Source organism: Oncorhynchus mykiss, chromosome 17 (assembly GCF_057628025.1).
Source record: "Oncorhynchus mykiss isolate SJ-2025 chromosome 17, ASM5762802v1, whole genome shotgun sequence".
Taxonomy (NCBI): Eukaryota; Metazoa; Chordata; class Actinopteri; order Salmoniformes; family Salmonidae; genus Oncorhynchus; species Oncorhynchus mykiss.
This window is the reverse complement of record NC_143038.1, coordinates 49,390,001-49,410,000: the sequence shown is the minus strand read 5'-3', so window position 1 is coordinate 49,410,000 and position 20,000 is coordinate 49,390,001. Positions and strand designations below refer to the sequence as shown.

Genomic DNA, 20,000 nt, shown 5'->3' with positions numbered 1-20,000 from the left:
GACTCACTTCAGGCACAAAATGGCTGCTGCTCAGGTTGGGCTCTCACACATGCAAATGAGGCCTAACGAATAATGGAATCTTCTGGAGCTTGATAATTAGATGGTTCTCTTCTCTCTGAGGGACAGGGAGTCGCGGAGAGGAGAGAGACAGAGAGGAGAGAAAGTTCACTGCTCTCCTTCCTCTCCCCATTATATGTCTTCATATCTCACCTTTTGTATTATTATTATTACTTTTTGAAATGAGTAATGATAGGGGAAGTTTGGGACCGAGCTGAAAAATGTATTTAATGACATCATATTCCCTAAAGCCCTCTGGTCAAAAGTAGTGTTCTGTAGTGGAATTCCTTCTGGAACGTCTCTCTGTCTGACCTGACACATGTGCATCACAATGCAGTCTGTGCCACCCACACTTGGCACACACACACACTTTTGGTACAGTTGGCACACACACGCACACAATTGGCACACACACATTTGGCTCCAGACCATGTATGTACAGTATGTGTGTGTAATGAGAATAGCTTGGCGTGTGTGGAATGTCCTGTTTTCATGTATTATTAAGGAGCTTGTTTAATTAGAAAAAATGAAGATTTCATTAGAGAAATGCTAATTAGCTTCCCTCCCTCCCTTTCTTCTCTGTGTCAGTGGAGGGAGCCTGGCACCGGCACTGAGGGAGAGAGAAGAGACAGGGGGGGGGGGGGGGGGGGGGGGGGGGGGGGGGGGGGGGGGGGCTATGGCCCCTTTACAGATCAAATTATACTAAATAAAATAATAGACGGGTCTTACCCTTAGTCTGACCCTGAAACCAGTGGAGGCTGCTGATGGGAGAACGGCTCCTAATAATGGCTGGAACAGAGCATGTATTTGATACCATTCCACTAATTCCACTCCAGCCATTACCACGAGACCGTCCTCCCCAATTAAGGTGCCACCAACCTCCTGTGCCTGAAACAGACTTATCTAAGCCATACTTATCTAATTCAGACTTTCCTCAAATAAAGTTCACCACTAAATCTTGATGACTTCATGTAATTCTTAAACTGAAAGTTTATGTGTGAGGCATGTTAGCTTGTTTTGATAACTTAAAACGTCCGTTTAAGTTCATTTGAGGTTAGCCAAGACTAGTTCTGAGAGCTTACACAGCTAGCCCAGTGAATCAGGGGCTAAGACCTATTTCACTTAAAACAGTTTGCACTGCAGACAGTTTCTATGCTTTTTTCCCAAAGTGTTTTTCCCAAAGCACTCCTTTTGTCCACTCAATGAAAGTGCTTAGTTGGCAGTTTTTCTCCTTTTATTTGATAGATGGGGGGAGGAGGGTATGGGGGTTATATGGTGTATTGACAGTGTGTGAAAAGAGGATGGGGGTAGAGGGATAGGGGTATATAGGGGGGGGGAATTCTGGTCTGGTGCTGGAGTGAAGGGGGGATGAAGAGGTAGAGGAGGGAGGGATAGTGGGGAGGGGATGGAGAGGGAGAGTTTGGATCTGGGTAGTGGAGTGAAGGGAGGATGAAGAGGTAGAGGAGGGAGGGATAGTGGGGAGGGGATGGAGAGGGAGAGTTTGGGTCTGGGTAGTGAAGTGAAGGGAGGATGAAGAGGTAGAGGAGGGAGGGATAGTGGGGAGGGGATGGAGAGGGAGAGTTTGGGTCTGGGTAGTGGAGTGAAGGGAGGATGAAGAGGTAGAGGAGGGTGGAGTGGGGAGGGGATGGAGAGGGAGAGTTTGGGTCTGGGTAGTGGAGTGAAGGGAGGATGAAGAGGTAGAGGAGGGAGGGATAGTGGGGAGGGGATGGAGAGGGAGAGTTTGGGTCTGGGTAGTGGAGTGAAGGGAGGATTAAGAGGTAGAGGAGGGAGGGATAGTGGGGAGGAGATGGAGAGGGAGAGTTTGGGTCTGGGTAGTGGAGTGAAGGGAGGATGAAGAGGTAGAGGAGGGGGGGATAGTGGGGAGGGGATGGAGAGGGAGAGTTTGGGTCTGGGTAGTGGAGTGTGAAACTCTATTTTGTGATTTGAAACATGAGTGAAATCAGTAATGAAGGCGGGTCGATAACGGCCTCTTACACTTCCCTCTGAAGTACCCAAAGTGTGTGTGTGTGTGTGTGTGTGTGTGTGTGTCGTTCCCTCTGGAAATGTGTTGTCATTTTTATTCTGAGGCACTGGGGCATTAGATGGAGAGAGTGGACGGGGGTGGAGAGGAGGAGGGATAAAGGAGGAGGATTTTCCACTTGAACTTGCTGGTCTCAGGCCGTCCGCTCCAGAAGGGTTTTTCCATTTGTCTGGCCCGTCAGAGGGAGGTGTGTATTTGTGTGCATGTATACCATCCCGGTATATCCTGTAATACCGGCACTGAACACAAGCAGGCTATTTTCAAACCACAGTGAGCCTCTTTAAAATGAAGGTTAGTAATGCCAACGAATGTGAAAACCCCATAGTGAATGCTAACTAAATGCCAACTAATGTAAAACCCCATAGTGAATGCTAACTAAATGCCAACGAATGTAAAAACCCCATAGTGAATGCTAACTAAATGCCAACGAATGTAAAACCCCATAGTGAATGCTAACTAAATGCTAACTAAATGCTAACTAAACGCTAACGAGCGCATGCAAACATTTTTATACAGTCTCTGACAAACTATTTGCAGGACAAACATCCCAGCTCATAAAGTTATACAAGTAACTTAAAAATGCAACTCACAGTTTGCTGCACGCACAATAACAATATTAGACAGCAAGGCTCTTGATTCAGGAGGGGATTCTCTGCTATTACCAAGAAGCTTGATTTAGGAGGGGATTCTCTGCTATTACCAAGAAGCTTGATTCAGGAGGGGATTCTCTGCTATTACCAAGAAGCTTGATTTAGGTGGGGATTCTCTGCTATTACCAAGAAGCTTGATTTAGGAGGGGATTCTCTGCTATTACCAAGAAGCTTGATTTAGGAGGGGATTCTCTGCTATTACCAAGAGGCTTGATTTTGCAAGAAGATAACCACTTAGCTAGCTAGCTAGATAACTAGCTACTAAATTAGAAAAACAAATGCACAATTCCAGAGCATTTAGCACATTTGAAACGGTAATCACCAGAATGGCTTCAGATTATGTGGCCAATTTATATCTCTGATCGTGTGCTGTCCATTTATGTTTTTTCTATGTTTTATTTATATCTGTAAATCAACCATTGACATCAAGCCACACCCGGCCACGATTACAGACACCTGTGGGTCCTTCCAAACTATATAAACTAGTCATTATACCCTGATGAAGACAGCTTGTCTTTTTTGGTTGTTAAAATATTGCATCTGAGGCTCTCCTTTTGTTTTTCAAGGCCACTCTGGTCGACCTACATGATGTTCTTCTGAACATGTGTTCCTTGCCCTCTCTGCGGTATCTCTAACCCCTCTCTCCTCTCACTAGCAACGTCATGACATGATTCTACTTACTACCCACTCCTCCACAGGTCTTCACAGGACTGTGGAAGAATCTAGTTCATTTACATAAATAATATGGTATCCATCCAGTCTGTCTTCCCTGTAAGGCCCATGTTGTTTTCTTAGATAGGGGTGGAGAGAAGGCCTGGTATCTGGTAGCTGTTACAGGTAGAGACAAACACCTGGTAACCCATTGGTGTGTTTGTCATCAGCTCTGTAATGAGAGTCTTCATTCTCTATACACACACTCATATAATAGGCCTCAACCTTCATTTTCAGCGCACACACACACACACACTGACACACACATGCAGCCTTCACCCTTCTCATAAAATAATACCTTCCTTCTCCCCGGGAACTGTTTGAAGTGGGCAGTGCAACGCTTTAAACGCTAGCCCCACCTGGCTTCCCTCATCAGTTCCCCCTGAGAAATGTGGCCCCTGCCCCTGGTAGACATTAAAGAAAGGGAGAGAGGGAGTTTCAGACAATGGAGATATTTACGTCTGCTCTCTCTTTCTGTTAATGAAGCTCAGGGCCTGAGCCTGAGATTCACCCTCCTTTCTTCTCCTAGCCTATAGGTATTCCCTCCTCTCCTCCTTTGCTCCTCTCAGTCCAGCAGGTATTCCGTTTTCCTCTCTCCTCTTCACTTTCCTTCTCCTTGCCACTTATCTCCTCTCCTCTGTTTTCCTCTCCTCCTCCTCCTCCTCTGGTATTCCCCATACTGCTAACGGCCACTCTCACCTCCCTCATCCCTCGTTCTTCAGCTAATGAGTAACGACAGCATGTTTACCTGGAGGAAGGGAGGCCGGGATGGAGAGTCGGAGGGAAGGAGGGGACAGTGAGAAGATTCTATAAATAAACAAATCAGAACCCAATCAACAGGAAGCAGAGGAGTTACCCACACACCATGAGAGATAGAGGGAGAGAGAGATATAGTGTGGGCTGAAAGCCAATGGGGCGAGAATTAGAGAATGACAGAAAGATGACAGGATGGAAAAGGGTCATGTCTAGAAGGGATGCCGCTAATGTCAAAGTGATGTAAAAATGTGCATATTCGATTCGAGTCAGGGAGGATTTTTGCATATTAGCTAACCCTGACCCTTTTCCTAACCTTAAACTGATTCTCCTAACCTGCTACGAAAAGTCACTTTTGATATTAGCGGTATCCCTTCTAGTCAAAACCATGAAAATGGGGGATAGCAGACTCTTTGTGTGTCTGTCGCTGTGTGTCTGTCTGTGTGTCTGTCTGTCTCTGTGCCTTTGTGTGTGTGTCGCTGTGTGTCTGTCTGTGTGTCTGTCTGTCCCTGTGCCTTTGTGTGTGTGTCGCTGTGTGTCTGTCTGTGTGTCTGTCTGTGTGTCTGTCTGTGTGTCTGTCTGTCTCTGTGCCTTTGTGTGTGTGTCAGTAGTCCCTCCCAGGGTGAGGTAGGTAATTCTTAGTGACAGCGATAAACAGCGCTGAGGTTTGTTCCTAACGTGAGAGGGCATGACGGAGGGGGGGGGGGGGGGGGGGGGAGGTGTGTGTCATTCTATTTCTCTTTTCTTCATGCCTTCTCCTTGTCATCGTTTCAGTGATCTGCCTCTTGTGTGTCCCCATATAGCGTCAGGCAGGATAGATCACTTAGATGGAGAGGCTGTTAATACTCTGATTATAGGGTCCTTTCTCTCACATCACTCTTCTGGGCAACCGTCACACACTCAGACACAGTCTTATACATGTACACACAGTCATATACATGTACACACAGTCATATACATGTACACAACACAATAATCAAAACACTCACAGAGGGTAAGGGGGTGAAGGATGCATGGTGTGAATTACTGTCAATTCTGGACATTGTTAGTCTAACAGGGAGGTGGAGATACCGTTTCCCTTCTCTCACCATACTGTGCTACACATGTCTGTGTGTGTGAAAAAAAACGACAATTTAACATGTATATTACACGCAATGAAAAATATTAATGTTTGTGTGTGTGTGTGTGTGTACAGTCATGGCCAAAAGGTTTGAGAATGACACAAATATAAATTTTCACAAAGTCTGCTGCCTGTTTGTATGATGGCATTTACTCCAGAATGTTATGAAGAGTGATCAGATGAATTGCATTTAATTGCAAAGTCCCTCTTTGCCATGCAAATGAACTGAATCCCCATTAAACATTTCCACTGCATTTCAGCCCTGCCACAAAAGGACCAGCTGACATCATGTTAGTGATTCTCTCGTTAACACAGGTGTGAGTGTTGACGAGGGACAAGGCTGGAGATCACTCTGTCATGCTGATTGAGTTCAAATAACAGACTGGAAGCTTCAAAAGGAGGGTGGTGCTTGGAATCATTGTTCGTCCTCTGTCAATCATGGTTACCTGCAAGGACTTCCAAAAGACTTCGCCTCACTGTGTGTGAAGATACACTCATACCTGCAGCTGCCATTCCTGAGCAAGTTCTGTACTGGTGGAGGAAGGCCTGGTGTCAAGAAGGGCAGCAAAGAAAAGCCACTTCTCTCCAGGAAAAACATCAGGGACAGACTGATATTCTGCAAAAGGTACAGGGATTGGACTGCTGAGGACTGGGGTAAAGTCATTTTCTCTGATGAATCCCCTTTCCGATTGTTTGGGGCATCCGGAAAAAGCTTGTCCGGAGAAGACAAGGTGAGCGCTACCATCAGTCCTATGTCATGCCAACAGTAAAGCATCCTGAGACCATTCATGTGTGGGGTTGCTTCTCAGCCAAGGGAGTGGGCTCACTCACAATTTTGCCTAAGAACACAGCCACAAATAAAGAATTGTACCAACACATCCTCTGAGAACAGCTTCTCCCAACCATCCAGGAACAGTTTGGTGACGAACAATGCCTTTTCCAACATGATGGAGCACCTTGCCATAAGGCAAAAGTGATTACTAAGTGGCTCGGGGAACAAAACATTAATATTTTGGGTCCATGACCAGGAAACTCCCCAGACCTTAATCCCATTGAGAACTTGTGGTCAATCCTCAAGAGGCGGGTGTACAAACAAAAACCCACAAATTCTGACAAACTCCAAGCATTAATTATGCAAGAATGGGCTGCCATCAGTCAGGATGTGGCCCAGAAGTTAATTGACAGCATGCCAGGGCGGATTGCAGAGGTCTTGAAAAAGAAGGGTCAACACTGTAAATATTGACTCTTTGCATCAACTTCATGTAATTGTCAATAAAAGCCTTTGACACTTATGAAACGCTTGTAATTATACTTCTGTATTCCATAGTAACATCTGACAAAAATGTCTAAAGACACTGAAGCAGCAAACTTTGTGGAAATTAATATTTGTGTAATTCTCAAATCTTTTAGCCACGACTGTATGTATGTATGTATGTATGTATGTATGTATGTATGTATGTGTGTCTAGGTGTGCGGCAGCATGCCATGTGATAATTAGCCAGTAATATGAGTTGGCAGAGGAGCCTCTAGAGAATGCTGCAGTATTCATCACTGCTTTATTTAAATACAGTCGTTTAGAGAGTGTGTGTTTGTGTGTGTGTGTGTGTGTGTGTGTGTGTGTGTGTGTGTGTGTGTATTTAAATACGGTCATTTAGTGCAAAGCTCATTACAGCTAGACTGCCCTTGACAGTGGAAATGATACCACCCCCCCCCCCCCTCAACCAACACACCCCTACACATCACTGGCTCCTCGACAAGCCCCTATGGAAGAGTAAAAGGCCCTTTCCCTAGCTCTCTCTTCAGCCATATTGTAGAGTCATCATCCTAGAAGAGTTTGGAAGTCTGCAACTCGCCATGGCATCATGTTCGTCACATATACAGTACAACTAACTTTGCTTTCACAAATGATGGCCGTTTTAAAAGGCTATGCATTCCGGTTAAAGTCTACACTGTGGTTATTAGCAGGCCCAGCTGTGCTCCATATAGCTGCTCATCTGAAATGGAAAACAGAGATCTGGAATGAAAAGTATCAGGGGAGGAGAGGAGAGAGAGATGGAGCCTCATTGAAATGCGTGATACACCACCCTCTCTATCCCTCTTCCCAACCCTCTGGGACACAATGCTTTCCTATTTCTCCTTCCATCTCTCTCTCGCTCCCTCTCTCCTCTGTTCCTGTGTTAATCAGTTAAACTCCCTCTTCAAACAACCTCTCTAATTATCCCTCTACTCCTGAAACGAGCAGCGCGGCTTCCCCCCTCTCTCTCACTCTCTTTCCTTCCCCTCTCTCTCCTCCCCCTCTCTTCCCCTCTCTCTCACCTCTCTTTTCTTCCCCCTCTCTCTCACCTCTCTTTTCCCCTCTCTCTCACCTCTCTTTATCCCCCTCCTCTCACCTCTCTTCCTCCCCTCTCTCTCCTCCCCTCTCTTTTCTTCCCCCTCTCTCACCTCTCTTTCCTTCCCCTCTCTCTCTCACCTCTCTTTCTTCCCCTCTCTCTCACCTCTCTTTCCTTCCCCTCTCTCTCCTCCCCCTCCTCGTTCTTCCCCCCTCTCTCTCACCTCTCTTTCCTTCCCCTCTCTCTCCTCCCCCGCTCTTTCCTTCCCCTCTCTCTCACCTCTCTTTCCTTCCCCTCTCTCTCCTCCCCCTCTCGTTTCTTCCCCCCTCTCTCTCACCTCTCTTTCCTCCCCTCTCTCTCACCTCTCTTTCCTTCCCCTCTCTCTCCTCCCCCTCTCTTTTCTTCCCCCCTCTCTCTCACCTCTCTTTCCTTCCCCTCTCTCTCACCTCTCTTTCCTTCCCCTCTCTCTCCTCCCCCTCTCGTTTCTTCCCCCCTCTCTCTCACCTCTCTTTCCTTCCCCTCTCTCTCCTCCCCCTCTCTTTCCTTCCCCTCTCTCTCACCTCTCTTCCTTCCACTCTCTCTCCTCCCCCTCTCTTTTCTTCCCCCTCTCCTCTCACCCTCTCTTCCTCCCCTCTCTCTCACCTCTCTTTCCTTCCCCTCTCTCTCCTCCCCCTCTCGTTTCTTGCCCCCCTCTCTCTCACCTCTCTTTCCTCCCCCTCTCTCTCACCTCTCTTTCCTTCCCCTCTCTCTCCTCCCCTCTCGTTTCTTCCCCCCTCTCTCTCTCCTCTCTTTCCTCCCCCTCTCTCTCACCTCTCTTTCCTTCCCCTCTCTCTCCTCCCCCTCTCGTTCTTCCCCCTCTCTCTCACCTCTCTTTCCTCCCCCTCTCTCTCACCTCTCTTTCCTTCCCCTCTCTCTCCTCCCCCTCTCTTTCCTCCCCCTCTCTCTCACCTCTCTTTCCTCCCCCTCTCTCTCACCTCTCTTTCCTTCCCCTCTCTCTCCTCCCCCTCTCGTTTCTTCGCCCCTCTCTCTCACCTCTCTTTCCTCCCCTCTCTCTCACCTCTCTTTCCTTCCCCTCTCTCTCCCCCCTCTCGTTTCTTCCCCCCTCTCTCTCACCTCTCTTTCCTCCCCCTCTCTCTCACCTCTCTTTCCTTCCCCTCTCTCTCCTCCCCCTCTCTTTCCTTCCCCTCTCTCTCACCTCTCTTTCCTTCCGCCCTCTCTCTCACCTCTCTTTCCTTCCCCTCTCTCTCACCTCTCTTTCCTTCCCCCCTCTCTCTCACCTCTCTTTCCTTCCCCTCTCTCTCACCTCTCTTTCCTTCCCCCTCTCTCTCACCTCTCTTTCCTTCCCCCTCTCTCTCACCTCTCTTTCCTTCCCCTCTCTCTCACCTCTCTTTCCTTCCCCTCTCACTCTCACCTCTCTTTCCTTCCCCTCTCTCTCACCTCTCTTTCCTTCCCCTCTCTCTCACCTCTCTTTCCTTCCCCCCTCTCTCTCTCCTCTCTTTCCTTCCCCTCTCTCTCACCTCTCTTTCCTTCCCCCCTCTCTCTCACCTCTCTTTCCTTCCCTCTCTCTCACCTCTCTTTCCTTCCCCCCTCTCTCTCACCTCTCTTTCCTTCCCCTCTCTCTCACCTCTCTTTCCTTCCCCCCTCTCTCTCACCTCTCTTTCCTTCCCCTCTCTCTCACCTCTCTTTCCTTCCCCCCTCTCTCTCACCTCTCTTTCCTTCCCCTCTCTCTCACCTCTCTTTCCTTCCCCCCTCTCTCTCACCTCTCTTTCCTTCCCCTCTCTCTCACCTCTCTTTCCTTCCCCTCTCTCTCACCTCTCTTTCCTTCCCCCCTCTCTCTCACCTCTCTTTCCTTCCCCTCTCTCTCACCTCTCTTTCCTTCCCCCCTCTCTCTCACCTCTCTTTCCTTCCCCTCTCTCTCACCTCTCTTTCCTTCCCCCCTCTCTCTCACCTCTCTTTCCTTCCCCTCTCTCTCACCTCTCTTTCCTTCCCCCTCTCTCTCACCTCTCTTTCCTTCCCCTCTCTCTCACCTCTTTTCCTTCCCCTCTCTCTCACCTCTCTTTCCTTCCCCTCTCTCTCCTCCCCCTCTCTTTCCTTCCCCTCTCTCTCACCTCTCTTTCCTCCCCTCTCACTCTCACCTCTCTTTCCTTCCCCTCTCTCTCCTCCCCCTCTCTTTCCTTCCCCTCTCTCTCACCTCTCTTTCCTCCCCTCTCACTCTCACCTCTCTTTCCTCATCGCCCTTTGCTCTGTGTCTCTCTTTGGCGAAGGTTGACCTCCGTAAGTCTCTGCTGGTGCTGTGCGCCTGTCACATACATGTACGTACACACACACACACACACACACACACACACACACACACACACACACACACACACACACACACACACACACACACACACACACACTTTGGGCCTGTACCAGACCAAGGGTGTAATCCTTAGTCCAAAACGTTTTGCAATGAAAACGAGAGTTTCTATTGGACAAATTCAGGTAGACAAATTTCTAGTTTCTATTGGACAAATTCCACCAATCCCCCTCCATGATTCATCCTGTCTGTAATTACTCCCTATCTCTCTATTGTCTCTTTCACTTCCCTCCTCGTTCCTTCCGTCCTTTCTCTCCGGTCTCTCTGAAAGGGAAAGTGTGTGGCTTTGTCTTGGTTTTAGAGTGCAGCCTGTAAGCTGTCTCATTCCACCTCACTCCCTCCCTCACCCCCTTCTCCCCCTCTCCACTTCCGCTTCTAATCTACCTCGCATCTCTCTCTTTTAAATTAACATGCAATGCCCCCTCAAAAAAAGAGAGAGGAGAGTGAAAAATTAAATGCATTTAATAAATGGCTGACTTCAAATCGCCTGGCTTTTCACTCTCTCCCCTATTCACAGGGCAATGAAAGGGGAGAAATCATTCACGGGGAGAGACAAAGCCGAATGAAAATATAATTCCACATTGTGAGCGTCTTTTGTTAGGGCCCGTCAACCCGCTAATGGCGCCCCTTTTGTTTTCTCCCTGGCGCTGGGAGGCGGTGGCGAGGTATAGCCGCTGCACTGCGCGCCTCCGTAATCACACCGCTTTGTGATATTAGATTATAGTGGCAATTAATGCCGTCAAACCTTAACAACTCAGCATTCAGCCCCTGTCACCCCCCCCCCCACACACACACACATACACACACATTCATGCCTGCCATCAGTGCATCCACCAACACACAGAAAGGTGCTATAACGCAGTAATTATTGCGCCTGCAACTTGAAAATGTCAATGAGCATGTGTATAAAATAGAATGTATGGGTTGTCAGGGGGTGAGAATGTGTGTGTGTGTGTGTGTGTGTGTGTGTGTGTGTGTGTGTGTGTGTGTGTGACAGGCGAAGAGAATGGGATGCACAAGAGCAATTAATTACAGGTTTTAATTTTCCAGCCAAGAGTGACGAGCAGCATCGGCAGTGCAGGCAGAGCCAAATTGGCATGACGCCAAGCGTACACAACCCCTCCCTCACCCTCACCCGCTCCTCAACCACCCATCACACCTGCTTAAAAGTATGCGTTATGGTGTCTGTAAGGTTTTACAATAGAGGAGTACTAAGATGTCTGTGTGGTGGCTTCAATACAGCGCCCCCTGTCAGTCATCCAGGGTTTATACACATCATTGGTTTCCCCTCATGGGTAAATAACTCTTCCTCTGCAGACACACAGAAAGACAGGGGGATAGACTTTGCTCTCTTAGCAGCCACCCCTGTTGTACCTGTCTACCCTTGTTCCCTTTACTCCTTACCCTCGCCATCCCGCTCAGTCTCCCCCTCTCTCCTCCTCTCCCTGTGATGAGGGAGTGTGTTGGGTTATGGATGGCTTGTTTGATCACGATACGGCAGCTTACAATAAGGGATTGGACAGGGCCCGACACACAGGCTGCAGCTGATAACACAGGGAGGGAGGGAGTGAGGGAGGGAGGGGGTGTTAGTATTTATGGCCAATCTTGTTTACAAAGTCAAATCAGCCCTTTACAGATTTAATTTACCACTGACAGCTCTCCCTCTCTCCCCTGCCGCCCCTCAGGCGGGGAATAGATAGACTCCTAAGAGAGACGGGTAGCCATCAGTGCTGCGAAACACATGACTGCCAATATCAGAGAGAGCGCTAGAGAGAGAGAGAGGGCACAAGGGGTAGAGAGGGAGAGATAAGGGTAGAGAGAGAGAGAGAAAGGTAGAGAGATAGAGAGGGGGGGTAGAGAGAGAGAGAAGGGTAAAGAAGAATAGAGAGGGGTAGAGAGAGAGACGGGTAGAGAAAGGTAGAGAGGGGTAGAGAGAGAGAAAGTAAGTGAGGGGGTAGAGAGAGGGGGTAGAGAGAGAGTGAGAGCGATAGACGGGGTAGAGAGCGAGAGAGGGGGAGGGAGAGAGAAGGAGAGCGCGAAAGAGAGAGCGAGAGAGAGAGAGAGGGGGCTAGAGAGGGGTAGAGAGAGAGAGGGTGGTAGAGAGGGGTAGAGAGAGAGAGAGAAGTGTAGAGAGGGTTAGAGAGAGAGAGGGTGGTAGAGACGGGTAGAGAGAGAGAGAGGGTGGTAGAGAGGGGTAGAAAGAGAGAGAGGGGGTAGAGAGGCGTAGAGAGAGAGAGGGTGGTAAAAGAGGGGTAGAAAGAGAGAGAGGGGGTAGAGAGGGGTAGAGAGAGAGAGGGTTGTAGAGAGGGGTAGAAATAGAGAGAGGGGGTAGAGAGGGGTAGAAAGAGAGAGAGGGGGTAGAGAGAGAGAGAGGGTGGTAGAGAGGGGTAGAAAGAGAGATGGGGGGTAGAGAGGGGTAGAGAGAGAGAGGGGGTAGAGAGACAGAAGGGTAGAGAAGCTCTGTTTTTCCACAGAGGATTGAAGATGAATGTCCGTATATGAGAGGTTCTAAAGCAGGGTCGTATATCTCTGTAAAAGCAGCCATCTCTTCCTAACAGCCCTTATTTGTATTGAGCACAGAGTATTATTTTTATTGAGCTGTCCACTGTAGGCTGTAAAGGGAGAAGTAATCATCCCTCTCTTTCTTTCTTTCTCTCTCGCTCTCTCTCTCTTTCACGCTCTCATTCTCTCTCCCCCTCTCTCTTTGTCCTTCTCTATCTCTCAGTGAAGAGAAACATAGCTTACCTGCTGGGCATCAGTTGTAGGACTGAACAACCATATGGATTTATCTTTCTCTCTCTTTTTGTGTCTATTTCTGTCTCTGTCTCTGTCTCTCTTCCCCCCCCGTTCCCTTTCTTACACTCTCTCTCCCCACTCTTCTCTTCTATCTCCTCTCTTCTCTCCCTCTCTTCTCTCTCTCTCTGTGGGCTGACTGGAGTGTAATTGGTGGCTGTGAACTCTGGAGTGTTTGAGGCAAATTTTCTGAGGACGGAAGCTCTTAGTCATCAGGTGGATGTGTGCTTGGTGTGTGTTCAATCGACAGGTGAATGCTCTTTGAGTTAGCCCCTGGCCAGAGGATAGCATCAATGCTAGTCTTTCTGTTACTCTGTTGGTGTGTGTGTGTGTGTGTGTGTGTGTGTGTGTGTGTGTGTGTGTGTGTGTGTGTGTGTGTGTGTGTGTGTGTGTGTGTGTGTGTGTGTGTGTGTGCGTGCGTGCGTGCGTGCGTGCGTGCGCGTGCGTGCGTGCGTGTGTGTGTGTGTGCGTGCGTGTGTGTGTGTGTGTATTATTCTCTGAGTGGTTAGTTTGCCTCCATTCAGTCATAGTATGTTTGTAATCAGATTAGCGTCACGGCGTATCTGCTACCCTGACGACGCATCACTGTACGCTGACAAATCCGTGTGTGTGTGTGTGTGTGTGTGCGTGTGTGTGTGTGTGTGTGTTTACAATCTGCTCACATGGTGCATTACTGTTTGCTGCCATATGTGAGTCTATGTCCCAGCCTGCCTCCAGATAACATCTAATCTGATTGTTGTTCTGTTCTGCTCTCAAAGACCTGATTGTGTGGATCATAATCATCTGTTTATTGGACCAGATATGACTTTATATTCCATAAGGAGATTACATCTCTCTGTTTTCTCACACTGCCAAGTTTCTCACCATTCCAGCAATATGTGTCACAGAGTGATACACTGAGTGTACAAAACATTAAGAACACTTTCCTAATATTGAGTTGCACCCATTTTGCCCTCAGAACAGCCTGAATTCGTCTGGACATGGATTCCACAAGGTGTTGAAAGTGTTCCACAGGGATGCTGGCCCATGTTGACTCTACAAGGTGTTGAAAGTGTTCCACAGGGATGCTGGCCCATGTTGACTCTACAAGGTGTTGAAAGTGTTCCACAGGGATGCTGGCCCATGTTGACTCTACAAGGTGTTGAAAGTGTTCCACAGGGATGCTGGCCCATGTTGACTCTACAAGGTGTTGAAAGTGTTCCACAGGGATGCTGGCCCATGTTGACTCTACAAGGTGTTGAAAGTGTTCCACAGGGATGCTGGCCCATGTTGACTCTACAAGGTGTTGAAAGTGTTCCACAGGGATGCTGGCCCATGTTGACTCCAATGTTGTCCACAGTTGTGTCAAGTTGGCTGGATGTCCTTTGGGTGGTGGAGAATTCTACTTAAATCTTTAGTCTTACACATTCACCCTCTGAATGGGCACACAGACACAATCCATGTTTCAATTGTCTCAAGCCTTAACAATCCTGTCTCCTCCCCTTCATCTACACTGATTGAAGTGGATTTAACAAGTGACGTCAACAAGAGGTCATAGCCTTCACCTGGATTCACCTGGTCAGTCTGTCATGGAAGTGGTTCTGTACACTCAGTGTGTATGTCACCCTCTCTGTGGTCCTCTCCCTCCAGGTGCCAGTGTCCATGACTATGTTGGCCCCCCAGATGATCAGTCCTCAACAGATGCAGCAGATCCTGTCCCCTGCTCAGCTACAGGCCCTGCTGCAACAACAACAGGCCATCATGCTACAGCAGGTAACACACACTCATATGACATGAACACACACTCCTTCGTGGGCTCAGTCCCAGCCCAGCATGTTTAGATGTGTCTGTGTGGAGGTGCTGACACACTGGCTGTGATTGAATCCTCTGGCACAGTTACTGAGAGCTTTGAGGCCTTTGAACAGAGTGTAACACGCAAACACACACAGATATACAAATGTGCACACACACACACACACACACACACACACAAAATCTCATACTTTCCAATTCTCTAAAGCCTGTATAGTGGTTGAACACCTCCCTATCAGTGAGCATAACCAAAGTTGACCAAAGTTGACAACATAAACAAGTGTTTATGTCCTCAACGTGAAGCTCAGCCACACACACTCCTTGTGGTCAGCGAGAGCTTATGTTAGCTGTCCTGGTTGTTGATTGGTTAGGGGTGTGTGATGAGGTGCTGTGAGCTGGGTGTGTGTTGGGGACTGGAGTGTGTTTGTTCCGTTGGTTGACATGGCAACCGATCTTACCTAGTGGGCAACATTACACATCTGTCAAATATTTAACACACAAACACACATACACATAACTCACAGTCACATACAGTATACAGAACACACACTACATGACTGTCAAATATTTAACACAGCACTGCTGTGTCCAAACACCCCCCCCCCCAACCTTCTCACCTCACACACATACAGAAATGTGTCCACATACACACTCAAAAAGGTACACACACACACCACATACAAATACGCACACAGGCATGTACAGCAGTGGAGGCTGCTGAGGGGAGGATGGGCTCATAATAAAGGTTGGAACGGAGTCAAGGGAATGGTATCAAACACATGGTTTCCATGGAAACTTTGTGTTTGATGTATTTGATACCATTCCACTGGTTCCGCTCCAGTCATTACCACGAGCCCATCCTCCTCAATTAAGGTGCCACCAACCTCCTGTGATGTACAGACACAAACACACAGGCCCACAGACAGTACAGACACGCCCAAACAGGCCCATAGACAGTACGGACACACTCAAACAGGCCCACAGACAGTACAGACACGCCCACACAGGCCCACAGACAGTACAGACACGTCCACACAGGCCCACAGACAGTACAGACACGCTCAGACAGGCCCACAGACAGTACGGACACACTCAAACAGGCCCACAGACAGTACAGACACGCCCACACAGGCCCACAGACAGTACAGACACGCCCAAACAGGCCAACAGACAGAACAGACACACCCAAACAGGCCCACAGACAGAACAGACACACTCAAACATGCCCACAGACAGAACAGACACACTCAAACATGCCCACAGACAGTACAGACACACTCAAACAGGCCCACAAACAGTACAGACACGCCCACACAGGCCCACGGACAGTACAGACACGCCCACACAGGCCCACGGACTGTACAGACACGCCCACACAGGCCCACGGACTGTACAGACACGCCCACACAGGCCCACAGACTGTACAGACACGCCCACACAGGCCCACAGACTGTACAGACACGCCCACACAGGCCCACAGACAGTACAGACATACTCCCTCTCCTGTACATGCTTAATAGACTGCAGCTATTAAAAGTGTGGAAATCCAGGGCTTGAACAGACAGTAGATTTAATAAGGAAGCATTTCTCTAGGCCACTATGAATTGCAGTGGGAGGATCTGACAGACTGGATGGTAATGGAAATATGCTGTCTCTCTGGGAATGAGACGGTTAAGGACTCACACAGCTCATTTTACTCTTAACGAGGAGAGAGACGTTGGGGGTGAAACACACTTGTGTAAGGCCACTTTACCTCTGCTTTTAAAACCACAGAGTTTAACACGACTCTCCCACTTAATTAAACACACTGTCTCCTAGTCTATATCAGCAAATCAGCCACTTTAACACACACACACACAGAGAGACACACACTATTTTCAGCAATCAGAGACCATATCAGTCATCGGAACATTACATTTCATGTCTCCATGGAGACTTTGCATTGTGAGTGGTATTGTGTGTGTGTGTGTGTTTGTGTGTGTGTGTGTGTGTGTACTTATGTGGGTGTATATATGTGTGTGTGTGTGTGTGTGTGTGTGTGTGTGTGTGTGTGTGTGTGTATATATGTGTGTGTGTGTGTGTGTGGGTGTATATGTGTGTGTGTATATATGTGTGTGTGTGTGTATATACATATGTGTGTGTGTGTGTGTGTGTATATATATATATGTGTGTGTGTGTGTGTATATATATATATGTGTGTGTGTGTGTATATGTGTGTGTGTGTGTATATATATATGTGTGTGTGTGTTTTAACCTTTACGTTTTCTCTAACCTTTAATTACACCACAGCTGATCTGGCTCTTTCTTGGTGTGTTAGTCAAGTCAAGGTCACAGTAATAGGCTGGCGAGGTGAGTGGCTCTCTTAATGCTGCAGAGCCACTGAATCAAATCATTAAAAAGACCTTAATTATCACTTAATTATTCCCACAATTCTCCAGCTTCAGCCTAGCGCGCGTGTGTGCGTGTGTGTGTGTGTGTGTGTGTGTGTGTGTGTGTGTGTGTGTGTGAGTGAGTGTGTGTGCGAGCGTGCGTGCGTGTGTGTGTGCGTGTGTGTGGCCAGCCAGTGACGCGGAGAAGAGAGATTAACTCCGCCTTTGGAGTGTGAAAAGAAGGAGGGACTTAGAATAAAGGAGAGAAATGCACACACACACACACACACACACACACACACACACACACACACACACACACACACACACACACACACACACACACACACACTCCCATGTTGTAGAGACAGGCGGTCAGAGCACGGAGCTTCCTGGTTAAACGACTGATTACTTAGTCAAACAAACAGAAACAGGCTGTGGTTAGTCAGTAATAACAGTAACAGTCAGCAGGACAGTATGGCTCCTTCTTATCACCTGATCTGAAACACAGGATGGTTGAAAACAATATGGGTTCACTTTCTACTTCACTAGGCTAGTAGCTCACATCAGACTATACAGAGACACCCTTTCACTAGACTAGATGTTCACATCAGACTATACAGATACACCCTTTCACTAGACTAGATGTTCACATCAGACTATACAGATACACCCTTTGATTCTCCAACAAAATGGCCGCTGCAGAACACCTGTCCCACCACCCCTATCCCACACGTACACACACCCCTCTGCTCAGACTGTTACCTCAGTGATAAGTGAGGCAGCCCATAAATAACATGGGTCTGTCTAACATCTGTCTATGGTGCTATGGCGACGCCCTTGACATGCCAGGTACTGTAGGGCACCAAGATTTACGGGACGCCTCAAACCTCACTACACCCCCCCTTGCCCTGTTAATGCACACGCACACCCGCCCACCTCTGTCCAGGTGTCTCAGGTGAACATTAAATAACTATTTTTAAAGGAAGAAAGTTCAAACCGACGGCTATGAGCGTCTCTCCATGGCTTCGGCAGCACATCTCCCCTAGAGGGACAGAACACTCCTGTTGGGTCATGCTACTGCATCTCTCTAACTCATTCACCCTTTTACCACGTAAGAGTCAACCTTTTATCTAGAAGGAAGTGTGTGTGTGTATCTGATCATGCTAGTGGGATTCTCTACACCCCCCCGTTGAGAAGGCACTTCCAGCAGCTTCCCTGCACACATTATACACTTATACACATTGCGGTAACGTGTACCTGCTTTAGGTGCAGGGAAAACTTGTCGTCTGGTAGTTTGTCTGTAAAGCTTGTCTCGCTCAGAGGCACAACAATGACGCACGGCCTTCATGGAGATGCAGAAGAGAGAGAGAGCAAAAGAAACCGTGTACACCATATATCACACATGCACACCGCCTCACTCTCACTGCTCTCTGTTATGCTTTGTGTTTCTGCAGATAGGCCTGAGGTTTTCTTTCACAGCAGGCTTTTGAAGATTGAAATGTTGTTGACTCAATTGTCTTCCCCTTTCTCTTCCCCCCTCTCTCTTCTTCCTTCTCTCTCTCTCCCTCCTTCCATCCCTCCCTATTTCCCCCCTCTCCATCTCTCCCACCGTCTCTCTCACTACCTCTCTCCCCCTTTCTCCCTCACTCCCTCCACCCTGTGTATCCCTACCTCTCTCCCCCTTTCTCCTTCCCTCCCTCCCTACACCCTCTCTGTCCCTCACTCCCCCTTTCTCTCTCCCTCCCTCCCTTCCTTCCCCATTTCTCCCTCCCTCCCTTTCTCCCCCCCTCCATCCCTCCCTTCCCCATTTCTCCCTCCCCCTTTATCTCTCTCTCCCCCTCTCTCCCTCCCTTCCCCATTTCTTTCTTCCTTCCTTTCTCTCTCTCTCTCGCTCCCTCCCTCTCTCTCTCCCTCCCACCCTCCATCCCTCCCCCATTTATCCCTCCCCCTTTCTCTCTCTCTCTCCCCCTCCCTCCCTCCCTCCCTCCCTCCCTCCCTCCCTCCCTCCCTCCCTCCCTCTCTCTCTCTCTCTCTCTCTCTCTCTCTCTCTCCCTCCCTCCCTCCCTCCCTCCCTCCCTCCCTCCCTTTCTCCCTCCCTCCCTCCCTCCCTCCCTCCCTCCCTCCCTCCCTCCCTCCCTCCCTCCCTCCCTCTCTCTCCAGCTACAGGAGTACTATAAGAAGCAGCAGGAGCAGCTGCATCTTCAGCTTCTGACACAGCAGCAGCAGCAGGCTGGGAAGCAGGCGGCCAAAGAGGTGAGACCCCTACGGAGCGATCTTATCAAGCGCACTTACAAGCATACTCGTACACAGTTGAAGTGGCCAACACGTCAGTTAAGGGATTGTCGAGTATGTAGGGCACATGGAGGTGAAGTGCTGTAACTTACAGAGCGTTTGTACTGGGCAGAGCGCACACCTCTTCCACCCTCCTCTATTCATCCTCCTCTTTCCCTATCTCCTACTGTCCTCTTATCCTCACCTTCTCTCCTTTCCTCCTTCTCTCCTCTTCCGGTCTTCTTGCCTTTGTTGTGTAGTCTGGCTCTCCAAACAGGAGTTATAGTAGTGATGGAATATATGTCATTGTTCTGCACTAACACACCATGGTAAACGTCACTGATAGAGAGCTCTGCGTTACTAGAGCATAAGGATTCATTTACATGGTTTCTGCGTTATTTCTTGTGTGTGTGTGTGTGTGTGTGTCCGCGCGTGTGCGTGAAGCCTGAGGTAAAATCCTTGTGTCGACTCACTATCGGAGTTGCCTGTCAATTAACCCCCGCAAGCATTGACAACTGTGCCAACACACACACTCCTCCACCAGGTCTAACCACACTAACAGGGATCCCGGTGGGTTTCAAGCAGGATCACAACACATAACGACGAAGAGCATCCAACAGATCACACCAGATTACTGTCATAGAGGGTGTGTTGAGAGGGGGCTTTGGTTCGATTTAGGCTTGTGAGTTGTCAGAGGTGTCTAAGAGAGCAATCATAAAGGGATTCTCTCACAAAAACAAACACACACA

At 48.5% G+C, this 20,000-nt stretch overlaps 1 protein-coding gene across 34 annotated transcripts in view; it reads left to right on the top strand.

The window, feature by feature from the left end:
* LOC110494414 (forkhead box protein P4) overlaps window positions 1-20,000 on the top strand; it is a 160,568-nt gene that overhangs the window by 90,857 nt on the left and 49,711 nt on the right. For 22 of the 34 annotated variants that reach the window (XM_090205832.1, XM_090205826.1, XM_090205829.1 and 19 more), the window contains exons 4-5: window positions 14,447-14,569; window positions 19,141-19,233. In XM_090205832.1, coding sequence (XP_090061958.1) covers window positions 14,447-14,569; window positions 19,141-19,233 — 216 coding nt within the window. The remainder of the gene's footprint in view (window positions 1-14,446; window positions 14,570-19,140; window positions 19,234-20,000) is intronic. The other 12 variants (XM_090205837.1, XM_036950472.2, XM_036950465.2 and 9 more) reach the window with 1 other exon arrangement.